This window comes from Anabrus simplex, chromosome 1, assembly GCF_040414725.1.
Source record: "Anabrus simplex isolate iqAnaSimp1 chromosome 1, ASM4041472v1, whole genome shotgun sequence".
NCBI classification, from domain to species: domain Eukaryota; kingdom Metazoa; phylum Arthropoda; class Insecta; order Orthoptera; family Tettigoniidae; genus Anabrus; species Anabrus simplex.
In genome coordinates this window covers 641,157,406-641,180,996 of record NC_090265.1, presented here as the reverse complement: position 1 = coordinate 641,180,996, position 23,591 = coordinate 641,157,406, and the positions used below count along the sequence as shown (strand labels likewise).

The following is a 23,591-nucleotide window of genomic DNA, read 5'->3' as shown; positions in this document are numbered from 1 at the left end:
CGCCATTTTAGCTAATCTATTAAAGAAAATATTTAAAATAGTTTAAAAATTTTACTTCACTGATGAAGGGAATGCATATTGTTCCTGAAACATGTATGATAGAATAAATAATTTTGAATCATCAAAAGTGTATTGACAAGGTGGACCCCAACATAAACTATTTTAAATATTCTTTAATCGATTTAGACAAGTCAATACAGGATCCAATAAAATACCTATTATGGTTAAGTTCATCATTTTAGCTAATATTGATAGATGCATTAAGGTCTGATATATTGAAGATGGTCTTGCCTGGAGTCTTTGAACATATACGACAGGCAATTGCAAGTCATTGCGGAGCAGAAGGCTGTACTTTTGAATGGTTTTTGCAAAAGATTACATTGAAATTGAAATACAATTGACAATTTCATTCTCAAATACATCAAAAGGTACCTCAAATATCAATTTCATTGAAGTGCAACCAACAGTTTCATTCATCACATAAGAAAGTACCTCAATTATCAATTTATGACTTATGGTTATTTAATGAAACGTATGTTTTGATCTCTACTATTATTCGTAGATGTCTGAGTATCAGATTTTATTACATTTAGCATAGTGAGGCTCAATAATGAGTATCAGACTCCTTCAGTACCGTATCTCAAAAAAATGTCAAAATACGACTAGTTCTTAGCTCTATGAGCCGGACACACAAGGTCACTCATGTTTACTAAGTCTCAAGTTATTTACATGACTTACAGAATTTGAGATTTCAATTAGTTATGATTATTCTGATGCTTCCAAACAGTACAATAGAAAGTATCAAGTAGGGAAGTAACTTCTCAATAACAGTTTTGTTAACAGAACAGGAAGCATTAATGAATCTACCATAGTATACACACAAAAAAGGCATAGTATTTTAAAAATGTACATATTTATATAAGTAAAACTTCCAGTATAATCTGCTTGAATCTCTCTTTGTTACTAAGGTCAGTCACGAAAGAAAATGTAAGTATTCATTCTGCATTGCTTCCTTAAAGCCATGAACCAGATCAAAAATTACTTGTCTATCAATTCAACATGAAGGATGTTTAATGCTTAGAAGTTTTATGGAATATAAAAAGTCATTAGTGCAGAATAATAAATCCATTTCCACACCTTTCACAATTATTATTATTATTATTATTATTATTATTATTATTATTTAAAGATGGGTGCCATAAAAATGATCTGTAGTTAATACTGTAGGTCTCCCACAGCTCCAGGTATTATTTTATATACCTGACTTTCTTCCTTTATATGTGTATTTCTCATCTGTTAGAGACTGACTCATTTTCTTCCAACAGTACACAAGCAACAAATCAAAGTATAATCACATCCATCAATTAGATATCAAATGTCTTCATTAGCTGTATATCATGTACACACATTATTATTACACACATCAGAATTTCATTACGCGTGAAGAGATGAAACTAAAACACTTAAAATAAAGCTGCCAAATAAAGGATAATCAATTAGCAATCAAGAGTTTTATTTACCATAACATTATTCCTTTAGACATCAAGTGACAAGGTTTTATATTCTTATCCAAATTAATATTTGTGAAATGAAGTCATACAATCTGGGGAGAAGGAACGTAATAAAACACAATGACTCCACAAAGAATATGGGTTTACACAACCAATGCAAATTAAGCAAACAATTTCAATGTTCTAGTCAAGGGTGTGGCGGACTGACACTGTCCTCTGTGATGCCAAGGATCAACCCTCTTGTGCACATGAACCTCACATGTGGTCCCTAATATAAGCCTTATTCAATGCGCCCTTTGGTAAGAATGCAATGGATGTTGCATGACTTTCCTGATGAGCAGTCTTTGTTTGGGCTGAGTCTACAAAAAAAAAAAACATATCTTCTGAAACACCAGAGAAAAGGCACCTGATGACTCGCAGGGGAGACATCTGGTATATTTCCATTATATGTAAATGCCTCATTGGCATCAGGAAGGGCATCCAGCCGTAAAAACATGCCACATCAATTCACTTCACCTCATCCCCGACCTCATATCGAGAAACGGGACTAAGGGGTACACATACATAATGTAGAGGACTCGCATGAGGGTCTTGCAATTTTTTAAGAAAATGGACCTGTAATTTTTTTCTAAAGAAAATGTGATAGAATTTTATAAGCTTTCAATAAATAACATGATAACTTTTTTAAACTTCAAAATTAAAATGCATGCACGGCAGTGTTAATTTCCACCAATCTACCACATCACTGAAATTCTAGTCACAACTGCACAGGCTCTATAAACCCAGGAATTGATAGTTCAACAATGACTCCTTATAAAAGGAAAGAGAAAATATATACATGAGAAAAAAAAGTACCAGTACTATACAATGAGCTCATAATATACAGACAGCAAACAGTCACTACAAGATAAAACAGGAAATTGTAAGCAAGCTACAGAACAGAAATTTCTTTCATTTTATACATATTTTCTTTAACATAAAACACTGATACAGTAAATAAAATTAAAAGACAAAGTTAAAAGCTGACTGTAAAGAATATCACAAGAAAATACCGATGTACCAACATTCATAATTCATTGCATTTTGGCCATAATTAAATCTAACCAAAACATGAAATTCCATACAAAAGCCACTCAAGTTATTTATTGCTATTATTTACATAAAATGAATCAGCACACTTCTTTTTCATATCTATTTCTCACAAAAAAAGAAATTATTAAAATAATCTTTACAAAAATCCAACAGAAGAGGATTCTGCTATGTAATATTGGAACGGGTAACTATAGAGCTAAACAAACTGAACCACTTTCAACACAGACACACAATGATCACTCAATCACTCACACAGAAACAGTCACAATTTATACTGACCGTCTGCCATGCACACTTTCAGGTAATGTTCAACACTACTGGTTCTCCACAACAATCAGTCATACTCATGGCTACTTTCTCTCTTGGCTAGCATTTTTTCCTTCTCTTCATCATTGCCATCTTCTGTGATTCCTTTAGTGGTGCGTGCTATCTTACTCAAACCTTCAGTTAGACCTGACTGACTCACCCTACAAAGAGAAAAAGCATATACAGTACCATCAATGTTTAAGCTAAATATGTGCAAATTCAGTTGTTACCAGAAATGTTCACAGAAAAAGCAATGAATCAAACTTGTATTAAAATAATTTAGTGCTTCAATTTTACTGCCTATTATGTAGTATAGATAACAATTTTATGGAGTTAAACTCTCTCTCTATACTTTCTGCTGTTTCTTCTGTTGCATATCCCACACCCTGATGATATGTGTCGCGCATGTGGGCCTAGTCCAGTTATGTGGCTGGATGTCCGTCCTGATGCCAATCCTATGTACCTGGATGTATTACAGGTATATGTTTCTGTGGTGGTTGGTACTGTAGTTATGTTGTGTTGTGTGAATGAAGAGATGTGCATTAATACAAATACAAACCTCCAGTTCCTAAGCCAGAGGAATTAACCAGACATATTTAAAATTCCTAGCCCAGATAAGAATTGAACCTGGGACCCTCTGACCAAGGAGCCAGACCAGACCAACTTTCACTACTTTATTAATGGTAAATGAAATTATCTTACTGCGATGCTTTCAACCGCTTATTGTGTGGCTGTCTTCAGCAACTGACAGTAAATAGATGGATAATCTGCCAATACTATGTATTAAAAATTTATTTACATTTCACGCTTCAGAATATAGAGTACAAGTTTGAGAAATAAGTTAATTCTCTTCTTCAGCTATATAGGTTAAAATTCATATATTAAAATCTGATGAGACGGGGGGAGGGGCTCCACTAGGAAAACTAAAACTGTGACATGTACAATATGACATATTAAAAATTGATAAATAATGGCATGGAAGTAAAGTCCATCTTGTCATATCCATATAAACAAGACATTAGGGGTATGTCTGTGTAGATAAAATGTTGAGCACTGTTGCAATATGACACCAATGTGACATTAATCAAATACTCCCTTACTGAAATCAAATTGGATCATATTAAAAATAATATAAAATGGTGTATAACCACGTTGTCAAGCCCTTCCCTTCGGGTAATAGATGATTATGCTGCCACGTTGACATGAACCTTACATAGTCTGTAAGAAGGAGAGAGAAAATAGAGAATTTAAGTGCGTGAGTATAATGTAAAAAAAAATGAGAGAACAGGGCATAAAGATGATTAAAACTTAGCAATATTATAAAACAAGTAGACGTGCAAGGCTGACATGCGACTGTCAGAGGGAAATAGAGGCAACTGAAGTTGTTTGACGACAGATTGCCGAGTTGGGTGGGAGGTGCGGCGGAGGGAAGGAAGGGTGGAGGGCACCGCCTACATGCTGTTACCATCATGTTCCCTCCTTTACATGCTTTCCCTCATTCTCTTTCCCCCCCCTCGTTCTAGAATATTGGATCAACAATTTAAATAACTGATTATCCTCTGCCTTGTGTTCATTAAGGCTATTTTCACTGTCAAATTAGTCCGCTCCATGGCTAAATGGTTAGCGTGCTGGCATTTGGTCACAGGAGTCCCGGGTTCGATTCCCGGCAGGGTCGGGAATTTTAACTACAATTGGTTAATTTTGCTGGCACGTGGGCTGGGTGAATGTGTAGTCTTCATGATCATTTTGTCCTCATCACGACGCACAGGTCGCCTACGGGTGTCAAATCAAAAGATCTGCACCTGGCGAGCCGAACATGTCCTCGGACACTCCCGGCACTAACAGCCATACGCCATTTCATTTACTGTCAAATTTTTGTAATTTGTAAATTTCTAATTTCTCAAGGGCATTAATTAGTTTACCTTCCTTTAACGGGTGTAATATAACCATATCCTGTTCAATATTAGTGAAATGATGATTGTTTTCATACATATGTTCACACATGGCGGAGTATCTGGTATGTCTTCTTGCACTGACATGTTTTTTATAGCGTACCATCACACTTCTTTCAGACTGTCGTATATACTTTTCTTTCGCAGTCTTGACATGACAGTTTATATACCCCCAACTTACTAGAAACACTACGGTATTGGTGTTCACACTATTCGAATTGAATAAAATTCTATTATTATTATTATTATTATTATTATTATTATTATTATTATTATTATTATTATTATTATTATTATTATTATTATCTGTCCTAAAGGATATGTTGATATTGTGTTTCCTAAACAGTTTAGCCAAGCTGTATGATTATTTATTAATATAACTGAATGTAGCAAAGTTTTTTCTTTCCTGTCTACAAGTAAAGTCTTAGATTTATTCATGACCTCACTCTTTATCCTACTAACATAACTCTTAGGGTAACCATTCCTTCTGGCAATATCGTGGATGATGTTCATCTCTCTATTAAATTCATTTTTATCTAGTGGTATCTTTACTGCTCTATTGATTACTGTAAAATGCTGCTTTCTTGTGTTGTCCCGGGTGATTCAATCTTCAATCACTGATCTGCATTTAGGGCAGTCGCCCAGGTGGCAGATTCCCTATCTGTTGTGTTCCTAGCCTTTTCTTAAATGATCTCAAAGAAATTGGAAAATTATTGAACATTTCCCTTGGTAAGTTATTCCAATCCCTAACTCCCCTTCCCATAAATGAATATTTGCCCCAATTTGTCCTCTTGGATTCCAACTTTATCTTCATATTGTGACCTTTCCTACTTTTTTTTTTTTTTTTTGCTTTACGTCGCACCAACACAGATTGATCATATGGCGACTATGGGACAGGAAAGGGCTAGGAGTGGGAAGGAGTGGCCGTGGCCTTAATTGAGGTACAGCCCCAGCATTTGCCTGGTATGAAAATGGGAAACCACGGAAAACCATCTTCAGGGCTGCTGATAGTGGGGTTCGAACCTACTATCTCCTGAATACTGGATACTGGCCGCACTTAAGCGACTGCAGCTATCGAGCTCGGTTTTCCTACTTTTAAAGACGCCACTCAAACTTATTCGTCTACTGATGTCCTCCCACGCCATCTCTCCACTGACAGCTCGGAACATATCACTTAATCGAGCAGCTCGTCTCCTTTCTCCCAAGTCTTCCCACCCCAAACTTTGCAACATTTTTGTAATGCTACACTTTTGTCGGAAATCATCCAGAACAAATCGAGCTGCTTTTCTTTCGATTTTTTCCAGTTCTTGAATCAAGTAATCCTGGTGAGGGTCCCATACAAAGGAACCATACTCTAGTTGGGGTCTTACCAGAGACTTATATGCCTTCTCCTTTACATCCTTACTACAACCCCTAAATACCCTCATAACCATGTGCAGAGATCTGTACCCTTTATTAACAATCATATTTATGTGATTACGCCAATGAGGGTCTATTCTTATATTAACACTAAGGTACTTACAATAATCCCCAAAAGGAACTTTCACCCCATCAACACAGTAATTAAAACTGAGAGGGCTTTTCCTATTTGTGAAATTCTCAACCTGACTTTTAACCCCGTTTATCATCATACCATTGCCCACCGTCCATCTCACAACACTATCGAGGTCACCCTGCAGCCGCTCACAATCTTGTAAATTATTTATTACTCTGTACAAAATAAGATCATCTGCAAACAGCCTTATCTCTGATTCCACTTCTTTACACATATCATTGATATATATAAGAAAACAAAGGTCCAATAATACTGCCTTGAGGAATTCCCCTCTTAATTATTACAGGGTCAGATAAAGCTTCGCCTACTCTTAATTCTCCGAGTTCTATTTTCTAGAAATATAGCCACCCATTCAGTCACTTTTTTTTTCTAGTCTAATAGCACTCATTTTTGCCAGTAGTCTTCCATGATCTACCCTATCAAATGCCTTAGATAGGTCATTCGCAATACAGTCCAGTTGGCCTCCTGAATCCAGGATATCTGCTATATCTTGCTGAAATTCTACAAGCTGAGCTTCAGTGGAATAACCTTTCCTAAACCCAAACTGCCTTCTTTCAAACCAATTATTAATTTTGCAAACATGTCTAATATAATCAGAAAGAATGCTTTCCCACAGCTTACATACAATGCATGTCAAACTGACTGGCCTGTAATTTTCAGCTTTATGTCTATCACCCTTTCCTTTATACACAGGGGCTACTATAGCAACTCTCCATTCATTTGGTATAGCTCCTTTAACCAAACAATAATCAAAAAAGTATTTCAGATATGGTACTATATCCCAACCAATTGCCTTTAGTATATCCCCAGAAATCTTATCAACTCCAGCTGCTTTATCTAGTTTTCACCTTTTGTATCTTACTGTAAATGTCGTTGTTATCATAGGTAAATTTTAATACTTCTTTAGTATTACTCACATCCCCTATCTGGACATTATCCTTGTAACCAACAATCTTTATATACTGCTGACTGAATACTTCTGCTTTTTGAAGATCCTTGCGTCTTTCCTGATTATAACATCTGTACGTGTAGGCTTTCTGTATACTTGGTAAACCAGGTTTTTATTATTTCTAGTTACTGTTATGTCTAGATATTTCAGACTTTAATTGTCCTCTGATTTGATTCGATTGTAAACATTATATGTTTAAGTTATTAATTGGTCTAACAGCTCATTTGGTTTGAGTTACGTTCGTTATCATTAACAGACAGGATCATCTACAAACCTCAGCCATAAATCCAATCGTTTTATTTTGTCTACTATTTTAGTAGATTCCACATGGTCCACATATATGTCCGCAAGGATACCAGATGCTGGTGTCGGACTCCGGATCCCAAGATAGCGAGTTCAAACCCGGCAGAGGTAGTCTGAATTTTGAAGGGCGGATAAAAGTCCATTTGACACTCCATGTCGTACAATGACGGCATGTAAAAGATCTCTGGTGACACATTTGGTGTTTACCCGACAAAATTCATTAAAAATCTCAGCCACAGACGCCCAAGAAAGATCTGGTTTACTTTGCTTGCCATCTAGTAGGCCTAGACTAGTATAACAGAACATCGAAATTGACGAGCAGGCAGCCAGATGGCGTCAAATTGAAATGTCTGCACATGGTAGGTGAGGCCATACGATTATTATTATTTTCATTATTATTATTATTATTAAAAGTAAAAAAAAAAAATGTTTTCTAGTGTGGACCTTAATAAGTTGATAAATTCATCTCTTTCTACTTTACTCAATGGGCTGTGTATGGTTAAGTCCACTTTCGCCCGTAGTGGCTAATTTCTTTATGGAGCATTTTGAGGAGGAAACTATTGCTTCGGCGCCCGTCAAACCTATGATATGGTGGAGGTATGTTGATGATGCATTTGTGGTCTGGACAGAAGGTCCTGAGAAACTTTATCTAAACCACCTAAATCAGCAACATCCTTCAATAAAATTCACCATGGACATGGGAGTCGGATGGATGCCTTCCTTTCTTGGATGTTCCAGTAAGAAAGAAACCGGACAGCTCCTTAGGACATACCGTCTATCGTAAGCCTACCCACACAAATCGCCACCTTCATGCAGATTCTCGCCACCATCCAGCACAAAAACAAAGCATTCTCATGACACTCGCCAAGAGGGCGAGACGAATTTGTGAGCCATCACATATCCAGTTGGAGATGGACATGCTCAAAGTCGCATTCAAGGGTAATGGTTACAGCGATTTACAGATTCATAGAGCCCTGCATCCCAGGGAAACGACCAAGCAAAGCTCACAGAAGGAAGAAGGAAGAAGTGAAGGGAACTACCTACTTGCCAGACATTCACAACACCGCAGATCGAATTGCCAAGGTCCTCCGCAAACACAATATAAAAACAGTGTGTGGCACCGCCACTAAAACTGCTCACAGTCCGAGTAAAACCAAGGACAAATTGTCCCCACTTTTACGTCCTTGGGTACTTGCAGTAAGGTATACAAACATGCCGGTCCATTGGTACCCGTATCAAAGAACATGAACGTAACATTCGTCTCAACCAACCAGACAAATCGACAATAGCTGAGCACGCTCTATCATCGGGTCATGATGTCATGTTCCAAGATGCTCGAGCTCTTACACACACTAGACACTACAGGTCACTACATGTCCAGGATTATACGGGAAGCTGTGGAAATACGTAGAAATCCTAACAATTTCAACAGGAACACCGGCTATCAATTACGTAATACCTGGTTGCCAGACATTAAGAATTTACGTAGGTAGTTCCCTTCCCTGTCCTTTCACTATTGTTATTTTGTCTCGGTGTTTTCCAAATTCATACGCTCCTCGTCGCCAGATGTTTCATTCCAGGCTTGTGTGTATGTCATACACCTGTCAATGTCATATGTTACGTACACACGTTATGTGAACCACTTTGATTCTGATAGTTCGGTCAGCTTCCGCTTCGAATGTTAGCGTTGTGCCACGTCCTGGGAGCCATCTGGTGGCGAATGAACGTCCATTTCCACTTCTATTATAACATCTAAAATTTAAAGTCATTGTTTAAGACGCCTTTCTCGTGGACAGTCGAGACTTCTTCTGAGGACGCAGAGCACAGTTCTCTGCGAAACTTAAAGAATTTCACCTTATTTTTCTTGACACGGCATAAGCCCAAAAGCCTATACAGTATCATGTCTGTAATCTTCTTATTCCTCAAAATAGGGACCATCGATGTTAGGCCCTTTAAAACAACAAGCATCATCATCATCATCATCATCATCAGGTATTCCTCAAAACTATGGTATTACCCCTATCAGCCGTCATGATAATTATGTTGTTGTCTTTGATCTTCTTGTTAATCGTTCGGAGATTATTATTCGTTCTGTTATCTGTGGTGGTCTTGTATTCTATTATTTTACAAATTTTGGTCTTAACTGTGTGTGGCCAGTTATGTTTAGGAGCTTTACTTTAAGATCTCAACTTCATCATTGTTGAAATTAACATGTGTCAGGTTTTTAAATGGCAGATAAAATGTGTGTGTTATATTGTTACACATTTCCTCTCATGTAATGCATTTGTCCTCAATAAGCTTCTGGTATTTCCTAATTCAAAACCTTTAGTTTTCCTCTTTTTTTTCCAGTACCAGTATTGTAAATAACAAGAGGTCAATGTTAGGTTGCGCCTCTTCCCATTCCAAAACTGAAATTCGACTAGTGATAACAAGGTGCAATTCATAAAGTATGTTATTTAGCTTCATTTTTTTGAGGTGTAAAAAAAAATTTTATCTTTAATCCACAAGTGGTTCACTTTCCGCTGTGTTCTCATTTTGTGATGCTGCAATCTACCTCTCTTTTGTACTGAATTCAAATGTTTAGGTATGACGTTACCTTTAATACATTTCTTCAGAAAATTCAGGTCTTTTGAAACACTAAGAATTTAAATCAAATGTTCATACCTGTAAAAAAATATATGTCCAGTGTTAATTAGATGTTGATTTTTGACAGACCTTTCATGATTGTATCACCAAGCAGATTTCCAGCACTTCTATCAGGGCAAGTTTGTATTGGCTTGTGCGGTGAGTATTTCAACACACTTTACAGCTGAGCTCAAGGTCATGAACAAACCAAAATTTATTCAGTTTTGATGATTTTTTCCCTTCCAATCTTGATGGTTGTGATTAGTAACAGGCAGAGCTGAATATAACTCATTCGAAACTTTTGAGAACAGATACCTGCATTCAAAATCATATTTTCGAGTACAATATAACCTTTAAAAGTTGAGTAGATTAATGGTAATTTATGTGCTACAAGACTTACAAGAACTTACTACACATACCGGAGACCAAATAAGGGAAGATTTAAAAAAGAAGGGATTTTGCCCATCTTGTTGAATTTACCAACCTTACTTTGAAACAACTCAATTCCAGATCTTATTTGTATGAATCCCACTTTCTTGAAAATTCCTTTTGTCCATCAAATTTCAATCTTCTCTTGTGCAATGTGTCTAATATTCTCTGCATGACTGTTTAGAACTTTATTTTTCCTCTTTCATCAGGTACCGTCTTTTCCCTTAACTGGTTCTAGGATCTTCCTTAGAATTTTTCTTTCTTTCTTTCTTCTCTAGCTCCTCAATTCCCATTTTCATATTCTGTACCAGGCATTCTGAGCTCTCTGTCTTGAGAACTGATATAGTTTAAAAAACTAGTTGTGATTGATTGTTGCTTGCTTGGCATTATGTAGCATATTTTTCGATGAACTTGGCTAATCAAAGTTAATGATCTGAAAGAAGTTTTCACAGGAAACTGACACAGTTTCCATGATAAAACTGAATTTAAAGTATCAAGATTTGTAACACATGTAATTTATGTAGTAGTGTTTTTGTAGGATTATAATTATACATATTGTAATGTTTAGCCAAGTTGTTGATGGTTTTAATTCGTCCCCCAATTTCTGCCTTTCCATATTGTAAGTTGTGTTTTTTTTTTTTTTGGGATCCTTCATAAACGGGGAATCGAGGTTCCACTGTACTCGCTTAGGAGCATCTTAACAAATCTCAGTCTTGATATGGAAAGTTAGGATAAGAAGAAAGCCAGATAGAAACAGGAAAAAGGAAGAGATTCAACCTTATAACTTGTGTGTTTGGTGCCTGAAAACCACTACCAAATACAACCACCACCACCTGGTCACTTATGAGTGATTACTGCTGCTGCTGCTGCTGCTGCTACTGCTACTATAATCTTTTATGTAGGAAACTGACCCTCGATGGGTTTGCCATAAGACATAACATGGTAAAAAATTTATGTCTTGGAATATAAATGGCTCCGTAAAAGAAGCACAGACTCACGCACAGCCACCTTGGCAACTGTGGCTAAGTAGCTTTCCTTTTTATAAATATAAAATTAATATTAAAAAATTGCATTCCTAACAATATAACATAGCATATTCCTTTTTTACTTTAGTTCCTTATAAATCAATAGAAAAACTGTACTTTGTAACAGCAAAACATTCTGTTAGCAGATAAATTTTTTTAAAAAAATTGGACTTTAATACAAGCTACAATGGCCTTTGCTAAATTTTGAATTTAAAACGTATCTCTTGGGACTAAACTAAAGAACTGGATTCAAGAGTATACTTCCAAACACTTCTTCCTCATTGGATTTTATTTCCTAGAAAAAGTATGAGAGTGTCTGGCTACAAAAGGAGAAACACTGTGAAAGCTGTTTAACATCACAATCCGGTGGGAGAAAACAACATGAAAACAATGGACAAAGAAAAGATACTCACACCACATCCATGTCTTCATCGTCATCATCATCAGTATTCGCCTGGAAATATGGATTAGCAGAAGCAGGTCTAAACTTGTAACCCGTCAACACAAAGAAGACATAGGTAGCCATTTCTCTGAACATTTCATCAAGCCACTCATACTGGAAAGGCACTGTAATCTGCAAAGGAAAATGTATTTCTGTTAATTCAATGTTGTCTTATTCAGCTATACAATATTTTGATGGGGACTATACAACAGAAGTCTGCTATAGCGAGTACAGGATATACTGGGAACCGCATTGAAATGACAAGTTTATTTTATAACACTCAAAAATTCCTATATAAACTGTGTAAAATCTTTTAGAACCCTTTCACTAATTCATCTGTTGTTACGAGTGAATTAGCATGTGTTATCTTTCCTATTATCAATATTTATACACTGCAGCATAAAAAGCTTAAGAACGCTATCGATCATTTTTGTCTGTGTAACTCTTGATACTACACAAACTATAATGGTGTATGATAAATATTTGCATATTTTTGTGATTTACATAATTCATTTTTAAACCTTTTGAGAAAAGATCACATTGGTGATACCCAGGATGGTAGTATAGTAAGTGAGATTGAATCGAGGTGCAGTAAAGCTAATGCAGTGAACTCGCAGATGCGATCAACAGTATTCTGTAAGAAGGAAGTCAACTCCCGGACAAAACTATCTTTACATTGGCCTGTTTTCAGGCCAACTTTGCTTTACGGAAGTGAAAGCTGGGTGGACTCAGGGTATTCATAAGTTAGAAGTAACAGACATGAAGGTAGTAAGAATGATTGCTGGTACAAACAGGTGGGTACAATGGCAGGAGGGTACTCAGAATAAGAAGATAAAGGCTAAGTTAGGAATGAACTCGATGGATGAAGTTGTACCCGTAAACCAGCTTTGGTGGTGGGGTCATGTAAGTCAGCCAACCAACTAGTAGTTAAAGACGTTCATGTATGAAGCAAAAACAAAAGCATCGATAATATCAGTGCTTTCTAAGCAGTGGTTTCAAGCATTTGACTCGAGAAAGGGGTCGAAGACCAAACAAATACTTCTCTTTACAGACTACTGCCCTGCACCATTATACTCTTGTTTGTATTATGAATTTGAGTTGGCGCTGTATGTCTGGTGCGAATGCAGTCAATGTGATATCTCTCCCCGTTTTCAGCGAACCAAAATGTGGCCATCATCTTCAAACAAACAGATTCTGGATTCATCCGAAAACATTATCTGCTGCCATTCCTGTCCCCAGCGACGTTGTTCCATACACCATTGCATTCTAGCATGTTTATGCACATTAGTCAAAGGTAGACGGAGAAGTGGACAACGCATCGGTAACCCAGAATGTAATAAACGGCAACGGACGGTCACTCCTGATAGTGTACCATGTGTTACACTGTTCTGCCAGAGCTAAGGAGGACGCATATCTGTCCTTCAATGCCATTTGGATGAGGTGTATCTTCTTGGGGGGGGTGTCTGGGTGGTGCGAGTAGACCCATCTCGTCATGTTCTACGGCCTTCTATAAACCATTCTGTACAGACCCGTTGCACTGCCAACACACTTCGTCCCACACGAGCAGCAATTTCTTCACAAAATTCTTAAAAGATATGAGCCCAAAGATGTTCAATGCTGATGAATCCACATTTATTTATAATTTATTACCCGATAGGACTCTTGTGGTGAAGGGTAACCCCTGCAAGGTGAAAAGCACAGCAAATAAAATTTAACTGTTCAACATGGATGATAGTGATAAACTAAAACCGTTTATTATCGGAAAGTCAGCCAACCAACGAGCAGTTAAAGACGTTCATGTATGAAGCAAAAACAAAAGCATCGATAATATCAGCGCTTTCTAAGCAGTGGCTCCAAGCATTTAACTCAAGAACGGGGTCGAAGACCAAACAAATAATTCTTTTTACAGACTACTGCCCTGCTCATGAACTGGTATTCTTACCACTAAATTGTAATAGTATGCTACCATCACTCAATCGGGCAAATTTAAATTCCGTAGCATGCTGATGAATTCACTGAAGAGTAGAGAAACTGCTGAAATGGGATGTACTAGAAGCTATCTGAGATATGCTGACTTCCTACAAAGTGAAACAGAAAATCAAGTTTAAGCAACTACCTGATCTTGAATCGTGAGCTAGAATTATGTGACTTCTCAGCTTGAAATCACTTAAAATGTGTTGCAAAATGATAAGATCATCTAATGACAAAAGTTGATAGAAAATACAAACAAAATATATGTTAATTTACTTGCAACATATATTTATAAATTTTACAGGATATGTAAATCATAATCATCACGAATTGATTCTAGGCCTCACAATCATTGGTAACTCTATTCATTGCTACATAGATGCTTGTATCGGCATCTTGTAAGACATGTCTGAGAAATGATATCCTTGGCCTTTCGCAAGGCCGTTTGCCGTCAATAATACTCGGTACTCAGCAACAGTAGTCCTTATCTGGGGACAGCATTAAGTGTGGCTCTACCAAGTCAAATATCTTCTGCAAAGTAATTTCTCCAGAGATCTACTTTGTTTCACTCGACGTAGAACTTCAGCATTTGTCACATTATCCTTCAAGGCCACTTTAATCATTTGGTGGAAAGACCACATTTCAAAAGCTTCAAGGCATTTGACATCAGTCTTCTTCATCCAGGTTTCTGACTCATACAACAAAACTGTCCAGACAAATGCGTGCAGAATTCTCATACAGAGGAGGCTTGAGCACTTTTTGTTTGCGCAATCTTGATTTTAGTTGTACATCTTTCATCCTCGGTTATTTTCTGGCAGTCCGCATTATGCAACTTAATATTGAAGGCATAAGTTCTGCCGAATGCAAGAATCTGCAAAAACAACTGCATGACCTTAACATTGATGTTGTCAACATTCAAGAAACCCATACCAAAGATGAACAGGATCTCCAGCGTAAAGGACGAATACCCGGTTATACACTGGTCGAAACTATCCACCATCCACAATATGGAATAGATACTTATGTGATGTCAGGTTTAAATGGAGTGTAAGTAATTGGTTGCACTGAAGATGGCTACATTTACACTATAGCAATTCAGACAAATGACTTAAAAATTGTCAATCTGTACAAGCCTCCGTGTGTGAATTGGGCTCCTACAGTACTGCCGACTTTTGATCACCCTTGTATATACAATGGAGACTTCAACAGTCATCACACAAATGGGCGGTATGACACCGTGGATGCGAAAGGAGAGTCTCTAGTTGTATGGGCAGAAACTAACAATATGCATTTGGTTTTTGATGTAAAAGACAAGGGAACCTTCCACTCCGTACGCTGGAACAAGGATTACAACCCAGACTTGACATTCGTGTCTAAAGATCAACTAGACCAACCACTCAACACCACTCGCACTGTTCTGTCCAACTTTCCAAACAGTCAACACCGACCTGTTCTGCTGGAAATTGGTTTGAAAATTCCCCTTGTATACTCAATGCCCTTACCCAGATGGAACTTTCAACGAGCTAACTGGGATGGATTCACAAAAGACCTTAACTCCAATCTAGCTGCGGAGAATCTTCAGCCGACAGCAACTAACTACGACGAATTTGTTAAACTAGTTATCAAAGCTTAAGTCCAACATTCCTAGGGGTTACAGAAAGGAATATGTACCTGGATGGAATGAAGATAGTGAGGCTTTATTCCAAGAATACCAAAGTACTGGAAATCAAACAGTGGGCTCATAGCTACTCCACACTTTAAATAAGAACAGACGAGAGAAATGGGAAACTACACTCAAAGAAATTAACTTCACGAAGTCAAGCAGGAAAGCTTGGAGAATGACACTGTTTGGCGACAGGGACTGATCTACAAACTACTGCAAGTTTTACCAAGTCGAGAAATCGTGAATCTAATATCTAGCATGCTTAGTGAAAGACAATTTGAAGTATTTCTAGGCAACACTAAAAGCCACCAACGAAAACTAAATAACGGTCTGCCACAGGGATCTGTTTTAGCACCATCGCCATTCAATTTGTACATTCATGATTTACCAACCACAACATCAACTAAGTTCATATATGCTGATGACCGCACTGGTAGCACAGAGTAAAAACTTCGAAGACTGTGAACAAATTCTTACGGAGGACCTCAAGAAGATGTCAATTTTCTTTGAGACCTGGAGATAGATCCCAGCACAACAAGTGTCCACCAGCAAGTGTCACTGCAGGGCAACTCATTGCAGACATTAGGAACAAGTGTCCACCATCTTGATCCCACAAAGATGGTAAACGGTTTTGACCTACCGAGGAACCCCTGGTGCCGTATCAGCAGGTTAAGGACTGGACATGGTTGTTGCAATTATTTCAGGTACAAGTGGGGCTGGATCAGTTTACCAATGTGTGATTGTAACCTGGAAGAACAGACGATTGAGCATCTGGTCCAACGCTGCCCTCTTCATTCGTACCCTGGCACTCCTGACGATTTGCTCGCTCTCACACCTGGTTTAACTGAATGGCTGAGAAGGATGGACTTTAAAGTTTGATTTTGCCTTGTATATATATTGTATAAAATCACCATATGACTAAATAAATAAATTCTGGCATATATAACATAAGGTTCTAATCATGGCAGAATTTATCTTCAAACACAAATTCTTCGTTGCTTGCAATATAAATAATAATAATTCATTTCATTCATGTCATATTGGCCAACTTTGGACCACGTCTTTTCAACTGGCTACTTCTGGCTTTGATATCTGCTCAGTACTTCCGCATGCATTCTCGGTGTTTTTCTTTCCTTTCCTGCGTCCATTCCTTCCCTGTTTTTAATTGTGGCTTGTCTCAGAAAACCTGGAACGCTTGAAGTCTCTACTAAAGTGGGACACTAACCTGGATGTCATTATGTGCGATTCCCACTTCTTTAAGGTCTCTCTCCACCTGAATGAACCAAGCCCCTTTGGTTTTCTTTTGCTGAACGAAGGTAATGATATGGTCGGTCAGTCTTGTTTGGTGCATTCGTGTCACATGCCCATAAAAGGTAATTCTTGTTTACCGGATGATATCGGTAATCTTCTCTATGTGGGTGTATAGTTCGTCGTTATGCCGGCTTCTATATTCCCCATTGTCTTTGACGGGACCTAAGATCTTTCTCAAAATCTTCCTTACTTTGGCCTCCAGTTTCACGATCAGGCATTTTTTCTTCATTGCAAGACATTCTGAAACGTGTAAGACCTCTGGACGGATGATATTGCAGTAATGACTCAGCTTTGCTTTGAAAGATATGGACCTTTTGTTGTATATGTCCTTGGTTAAACGGTATGCCATTTACATTCTGTTCATCCATAATGTAAAGGCTTCTTTCTCTGACAAGTTTGATGTTATCAGTTCTCTCAGACACTTGAACTTATCTACTTGTATAATTTTGTCTTGTCCCACTGCTAGCTCTCTGGGTGCCAGCTTAATATGAGTTAAAAATTATGTTTTCTCAACAGAAATCTGTAGGCCTGCCTTCGCTGCTTGTATTTTAAGCTGAAAAGCCTGTTCCATGGCTGTGCTTATGGAATTGGAAAAAATTGCAACATCATCTGCAAAGGCTAGGCAATCAACATCAAAATAATAATAATAATAATAATAATAATAATAATAATAATAATAATAATAATAATAATAATAATAATAATAATCTGACTCATTGGCTGAATGGTTAGCATTGAGGCCTTCAGTTCAGAGGGTGCCAGGTTCGATTTCCAGCAGGGTCGGGGATTTTAATCATGTTTGATTAATTCTTCTGGCTTGGGGACTGAGTGTTTGTGTTTGTTTCAACACTTTCCTCTTCATATTCAGACAACACACTACAAACCACCACACAAACATGCAGTAGTGATTACATACTTCCATATAAGGTTGGCGTCAGGAAGGGCATGCGGCTGTAAAATAGGGCCAAATCCACATGTGCGATAGTTCGCACCCGCGACCCCACAGGTGTGGGAAAAGCAGAATAATAATAATAATAATAATAATAATAATAATAATAATAATAATAATAATAATAATAATAATAATAATAATAATAATAATAATCGTATAGCCTCAACTTTGATGTACACACATTTTAATTTGATGTCATCTGGCTGTCTGCTCGTCAATTTCAACATTCCATTTTACTCTAGGGCTACTAGATGGCAGAGTAAAGCAAATCTCTCTTGGGGGTCTATGGCTGAGTTTTAATGAATTTTGTCGGGTGAACACCAAATATGTCACCAGAGATCTTTTACAAGTCAACATCATATGACATGGAGTGTCTAGTAGACTTTTCCCGCCCTTCAAAAATCCTACTACCTTTGCCGAGTTTGAACCTCCCATCTTGGGATCCAGAGGCCGACACTCTGCCACTTATCCATAGAGGCAGCTTGCTTGCTATATGATTATGGATTGTGTCTTAGAAGCATTTATCTTTATACCATATTTCTTTACTGTATTTTCAATTCTGATAATCAGGGAATTCTTGCTAGCGCTGCCTGTGTGCAGTATCTAAAAGTGAAATGACATCTATCTGCCTTCTGCAACAACATGGCAGTCATGGCATTACGGCAAAAATTCCAAGATACTCAACAGCACAGCTTGTATGGCTGGGTGTTTAACCTTCCATCAACCGCGCACTATAATATTACACAATTGGTTGCAATGTATCCGTCAAATACGGGTATGATGTTGCCTAAAAGTACTAAAATTTGTTTGAAGAATTTAATTTCTTAGGATATCACTGACAATTTATGGCATTTACTCATTTTCAGAGAGTTCATTATGCCTCTTTCTACAGAATGAATGTATCATGGACATACACAAATAATGAACACCACAGGATAACACACGCACAACTTAGAAAATATCAGTTCATGTTCAAAACCACAATAATAATCGTATGGCCTCAGCTACCTATGCAGACATTTTAATTTGACGCCATCTGGCTGTCTGCTCATTAATTTTGACATTCTGTTTTACTCTAGGCCTACTAGATGGCAGACTGAGTAAACCGAAACTCTCTTCAGCGTCTGTGACTGAGATTTAATTAATTTTGTCAGGTAAACACCAAATGGGTCACCAGAGATCTTTTACATATCAACATCGTATGGCACAGAGTGTCAAATGGACTCTTTTCCGCCCTTCAAAAATCCAAGTACCTCTGCCGGGTCTGAACCCACTATCTTGGGATCTGGAGGCCGACACTCTACCACTAGTCCACAGAGGCACAATGAGCATCATATTTGAAATGTCCATCTTTGTGATGGACAGTACATACATTACAATTATTATACACATTTTACAACAATCGGTTTATGTGAAAAAGCACACACACGGTACTCAACCTACAATACAAGAGACTTACTAATACATAAAAATAAATACATATGTCATAAGAGAATGCAATTAGTGATATTGATCTCTTTATGTTTCTTCTCATGTTCACTAGTAATCACTCACTTTGCACAAGATATACAGTTCATTTCAGCGTGTTTCAGGCTCAAGTACTACTGACATTTTACGCAAGTGTACTTCGTCAACCTTGTCTGTCTCGACTAATTCTGGCATGTAGAATGTTACTTATGCTTTCCCAATTCTGTTTTCTTGTTTCCTTCTGTAGAATTTCCTTTTGCTGGTTTACACGACACCTGCATAGTTCCTCTCCCCCTTTGAAGATGTTCACTTACCAGTTCAGCAGATAATCTCTTCAGGAAGAGTCTGCAAGTTTTTAATTCATTCCTGTAGCTAATATAGATTACCTAAGAATTTATTCCACAGATATTGAGCATTACATTAAAAAACTACCAAAGGCCATCACCGTGAAGTGTGCGCTACAATGTATGTGGCAGACATTTTATCCACAATATTGACTCCTGCCCTGCCCTCCTCCCCGCCCATATTTCTCCTTCCGCCACCAATCGCACACAATCAGCTAAGCTACACACACCGCAGCGCGAGGTGAGTGTCCATTCGCTTTGTGGTAATCTTTTCCTCTTTCCGCGTAGTTTGCATTTTACTGGCTTTTCTCAATTTTAATAGGTCCAATTTGTTTTCCGCTATGAACTGAGAATTCCACCAATTAATATCACCAAGCGCAGTGTCTACTTTCTTCTCAACAAGAATTCAAAAACTTCACATTCTGCACAACTCCAACAATCATCCATGCAGCCCAATCAACATGGCTTGGTTACTTAATACACCAAGTGCCAAATTCTCCGCTTAAGCTGATACAGTGTATAGTCGACTCTTCTCCTAGAGAGTATCAACTAAACATTTTGTTACTCAGACATTATACATACTTGTATATTTTTATATGTGTGTCAGTTTACATTGTGTTCATTCTTAGTACCATAGCACTTGGTCCACAACCGTTACATATTACCAGGACCTACTGAATTCCACGAGTCTATAATCATACTAAAAATTTTTAACCTACAACACAGAGCACCTCATTTGTACTTTTATTCCAGACTTTTTAGCAATTTTAGTGTACTTTTATTACTCACCTACGTCACACATAATATTTCATTTTCTCTTGCAACATTTTGAGCACCATAGCCCTTGCCTAATTCAACCACACTTCATATTGTAAATTATATATTCATAAGATTCTTACTGCTTAGAAACATGTTTTAGAATTTCGCCAAATATTGTGTATGTTAAATATGGCTGATGATGACCCCGAGTAGGGTTGAAACTAGTCCCATGTAATGTAAAGAACACTGTAAATACAACTTAGTAAGGAATAGGTGGAAAACTCTCCTGTACATTATTTATATGTTATCTCAGTTCAATACGGACCAACAACATGAAGTTCATAACCCTTGAAGCATTGAACTGTTAAAGAAAGGATTGAGATTAAAAGAAAACAATATACCTATGCAACGAATTGACATGTGTATATATATATATATATTCTAAAACTAATATTTTACAAGAAAACTGTGTTTTTACATTATATCTGAGCAAGAAATAGACAATATGTATGCATTTACTCCCACAGATCATAAGAACACATCAAACTCTCTTCTCATCAGAGAAACCCCCCTTTGCTGCAAGTACACTTTTAACTATTCTCGGCATTCTCAGAACAATTTTTTCTAACATTGATGCATGTATACTTTGCCAGGCATTCAGCAGGTTGTCCAACAGCTTTTCCGATGAAGGACACTAATTTCGGATTTGCCGATCCAACTCCTCCCACAACAGCTCAATTGGATTTAAGCCTGGGGATTGGGGGGGCCCATTCCATTAAAGACAATTCCCCAGAGTTATGTTTGTTTTGCAGATAATTCACGCAATAGCGAGACGTGTGTTTTGGGTCATCGTCTTGTTGGAGGACAAACCCACGTCCAATAAGGTGCTGTCCAGACGGAACAGCATAATGAGATAGGATGGAATGGTAGCCGTTTTTGTCCAGTGTTTCTTGAATTTGGTACACTGTACCAACTCCATTGAATGTGAAACAATCACAAAACCATCACAGAGCCCCCTCCATGTTTCGCTGTAGGTGCTATACAGTCGGGATGTATTTTTTCTGATGCTGAACGTCTAGCATGGACTCACCAATATAATGGTCCGTTATTGGACATTATAAACTTCCCAGCTAACTCATTCCTGGTTGCCTGCGTTTCTCCCTTGTGTGCTAAGTTGGGCTCATCAGTTGGTACTTAGCACACCTACCAAGACGCAAGGCTAGTGCATACTGTGGAGGCCACTGCATAGGCCACCTGAAGCCACCAGCAGTGCCAATGCACTACGAGAGACTATGTCTCACTTCCAAAAATTGATGCCTGCCGGGCCATCAGATACAGATGTTGATTCTCATAGGGAACATGAAATATTTGTCCTGAATGAGTAAATTTATAATGAGTAAATAATAATATTATAATATAATATAATGTGGTCACCGATACTTGGCTCCTAAGCTGTGTGTAATTGATTTTGGGATTTCAGGTGCTGTCATTCTCCTATTTCATTTGCTGACTACAACAATATACTTGTCAACAGGTTTTGAAGTCACTGGAGGCCTTCCAGATCAATGTCTGTCTTTATTAGATCCCATTTTATCCATGCGTGAAATGGTATCGCTAATGGCTGAACAGGGGATTTTGAGCTTTTTAGCGATTTCCCGTATCGTATACTTTTCTCCCTGAAGAGTATTAACTGCTGAGTGTCTTTCCACGGCCTATTATCTACAAAGAAAATATAAAAATCATGCTACATTTGATACAGATAATGTTACAATATTAATGCAACTTCTGATTGCAATAATATAATAACTACATTATAACATAATACAGTTTCTTTGACTATCAGAACTGAACCAACTCCCCTTCCAATAAGAAAACCTAAGATGTTGCACCAAAACACTTCATTAAAACCACACAGATCGCATTGACTTAGCAATAACAAGTTGCCGCGACAGACAGCAAGCTGCGAGAGGCGGGACAAGTACCAAACAAATGCAACCTTGAGCAATATGTTACACTTCTGCCAACCTTCGAAACTTTGTTACAGTAATATAAATGTCATTAAACATTAAACATATTCGTGAAGGTACATATGCTTTGTCCGGAAACTGTTGGTCGGCAGTGTATATTTAGTGTATTTGGGACTGGGACACTTATAATTCGACGCCATAAATAAGAAAACGTATTAGTGAGGAACGTACTAATGGGATTTCACCGTATTTTTAACTATTATATGTAAGTGATGGTAGGTAATGCATCCTCTTGCCATATGAAACAAATGTAAATACATCAGGAATGTTTGCTGAAAATAGTGACAACAATGAGAGAATAAGAAATAAAGCATAATTTCAGAAATAAGGTGCAATTTATGATAATGAACTTTTACCTGAAAATGGGAAAAACACCCAATGGAAAATAGATTACTGAGCTCACCTTCAACAAATATACAATGATACGTGTGAAATAGATGTAACACACAATCATGATGTAGAAGTGACGAAACAGTTTGAGTTTACGGAGATTGATGGCCGCCTTACCATCAGTATGGGATGCCTCTTGTAGATGACGAATGGACCTGAAATCAGATTAGTCACTTATATTCAAATTATCATGAAAGATTCGGTTTAAAAAAAAGGGACATACCTATAACTAATTTACAGAAATGAAGAGCACATTAAACTAACAAGAAGAATGAAAATGACAGGCCCATCTATTCAAGGTACACCAATGAGGTATGCCAAACTTTCAGGACACATTCCTCACATGGGCCTGGAAACTATACATTATCATGGGTAATGCACATGAAGAGAAAAACTTTTTCTTACCTGATATGTTCAAAATACTTCTCCGTTGGCACTGATACATGCATCAGGAATACATCAGCGCATCTGGGATTTAATGTGACAGCGGGTTGATGCATGTGTCAGTGTTAACAGAG

General features: G+C 37.6%; 1 protein-coding gene across 1 annotated transcript in view; it reads right to left on the bottom strand.

Moving 5' to 3' along the window:
- Window positions 1–1,496: 1,496 nt before the first annotated feature.
- Window positions 1,497–23,591, bottom strand: part of LOC136857246 (protein GPR107) — a 109,124-nt gene continuing 87,029 nt past the window's right edge. Inside the window, exons 11-13 of the mRNA XM_067135739.2 lie at window positions 23,087–23,228; window positions 12,161–12,321; window positions 1,497–3,070 (exon numbers count right to left, since the gene is read on the bottom strand). Of these exons, the coding sequence (XP_066991840.1) occupies window positions 2,938–3,070; window positions 12,161–12,321; window positions 23,087–23,228 (436 nt within the window). The 3' untranslated portion in view covers window positions 1,497–2,937. The remainder of the gene's footprint in view (window positions 3,071–12,160; window positions 12,322–23,086; window positions 23,229–23,591) is intronic.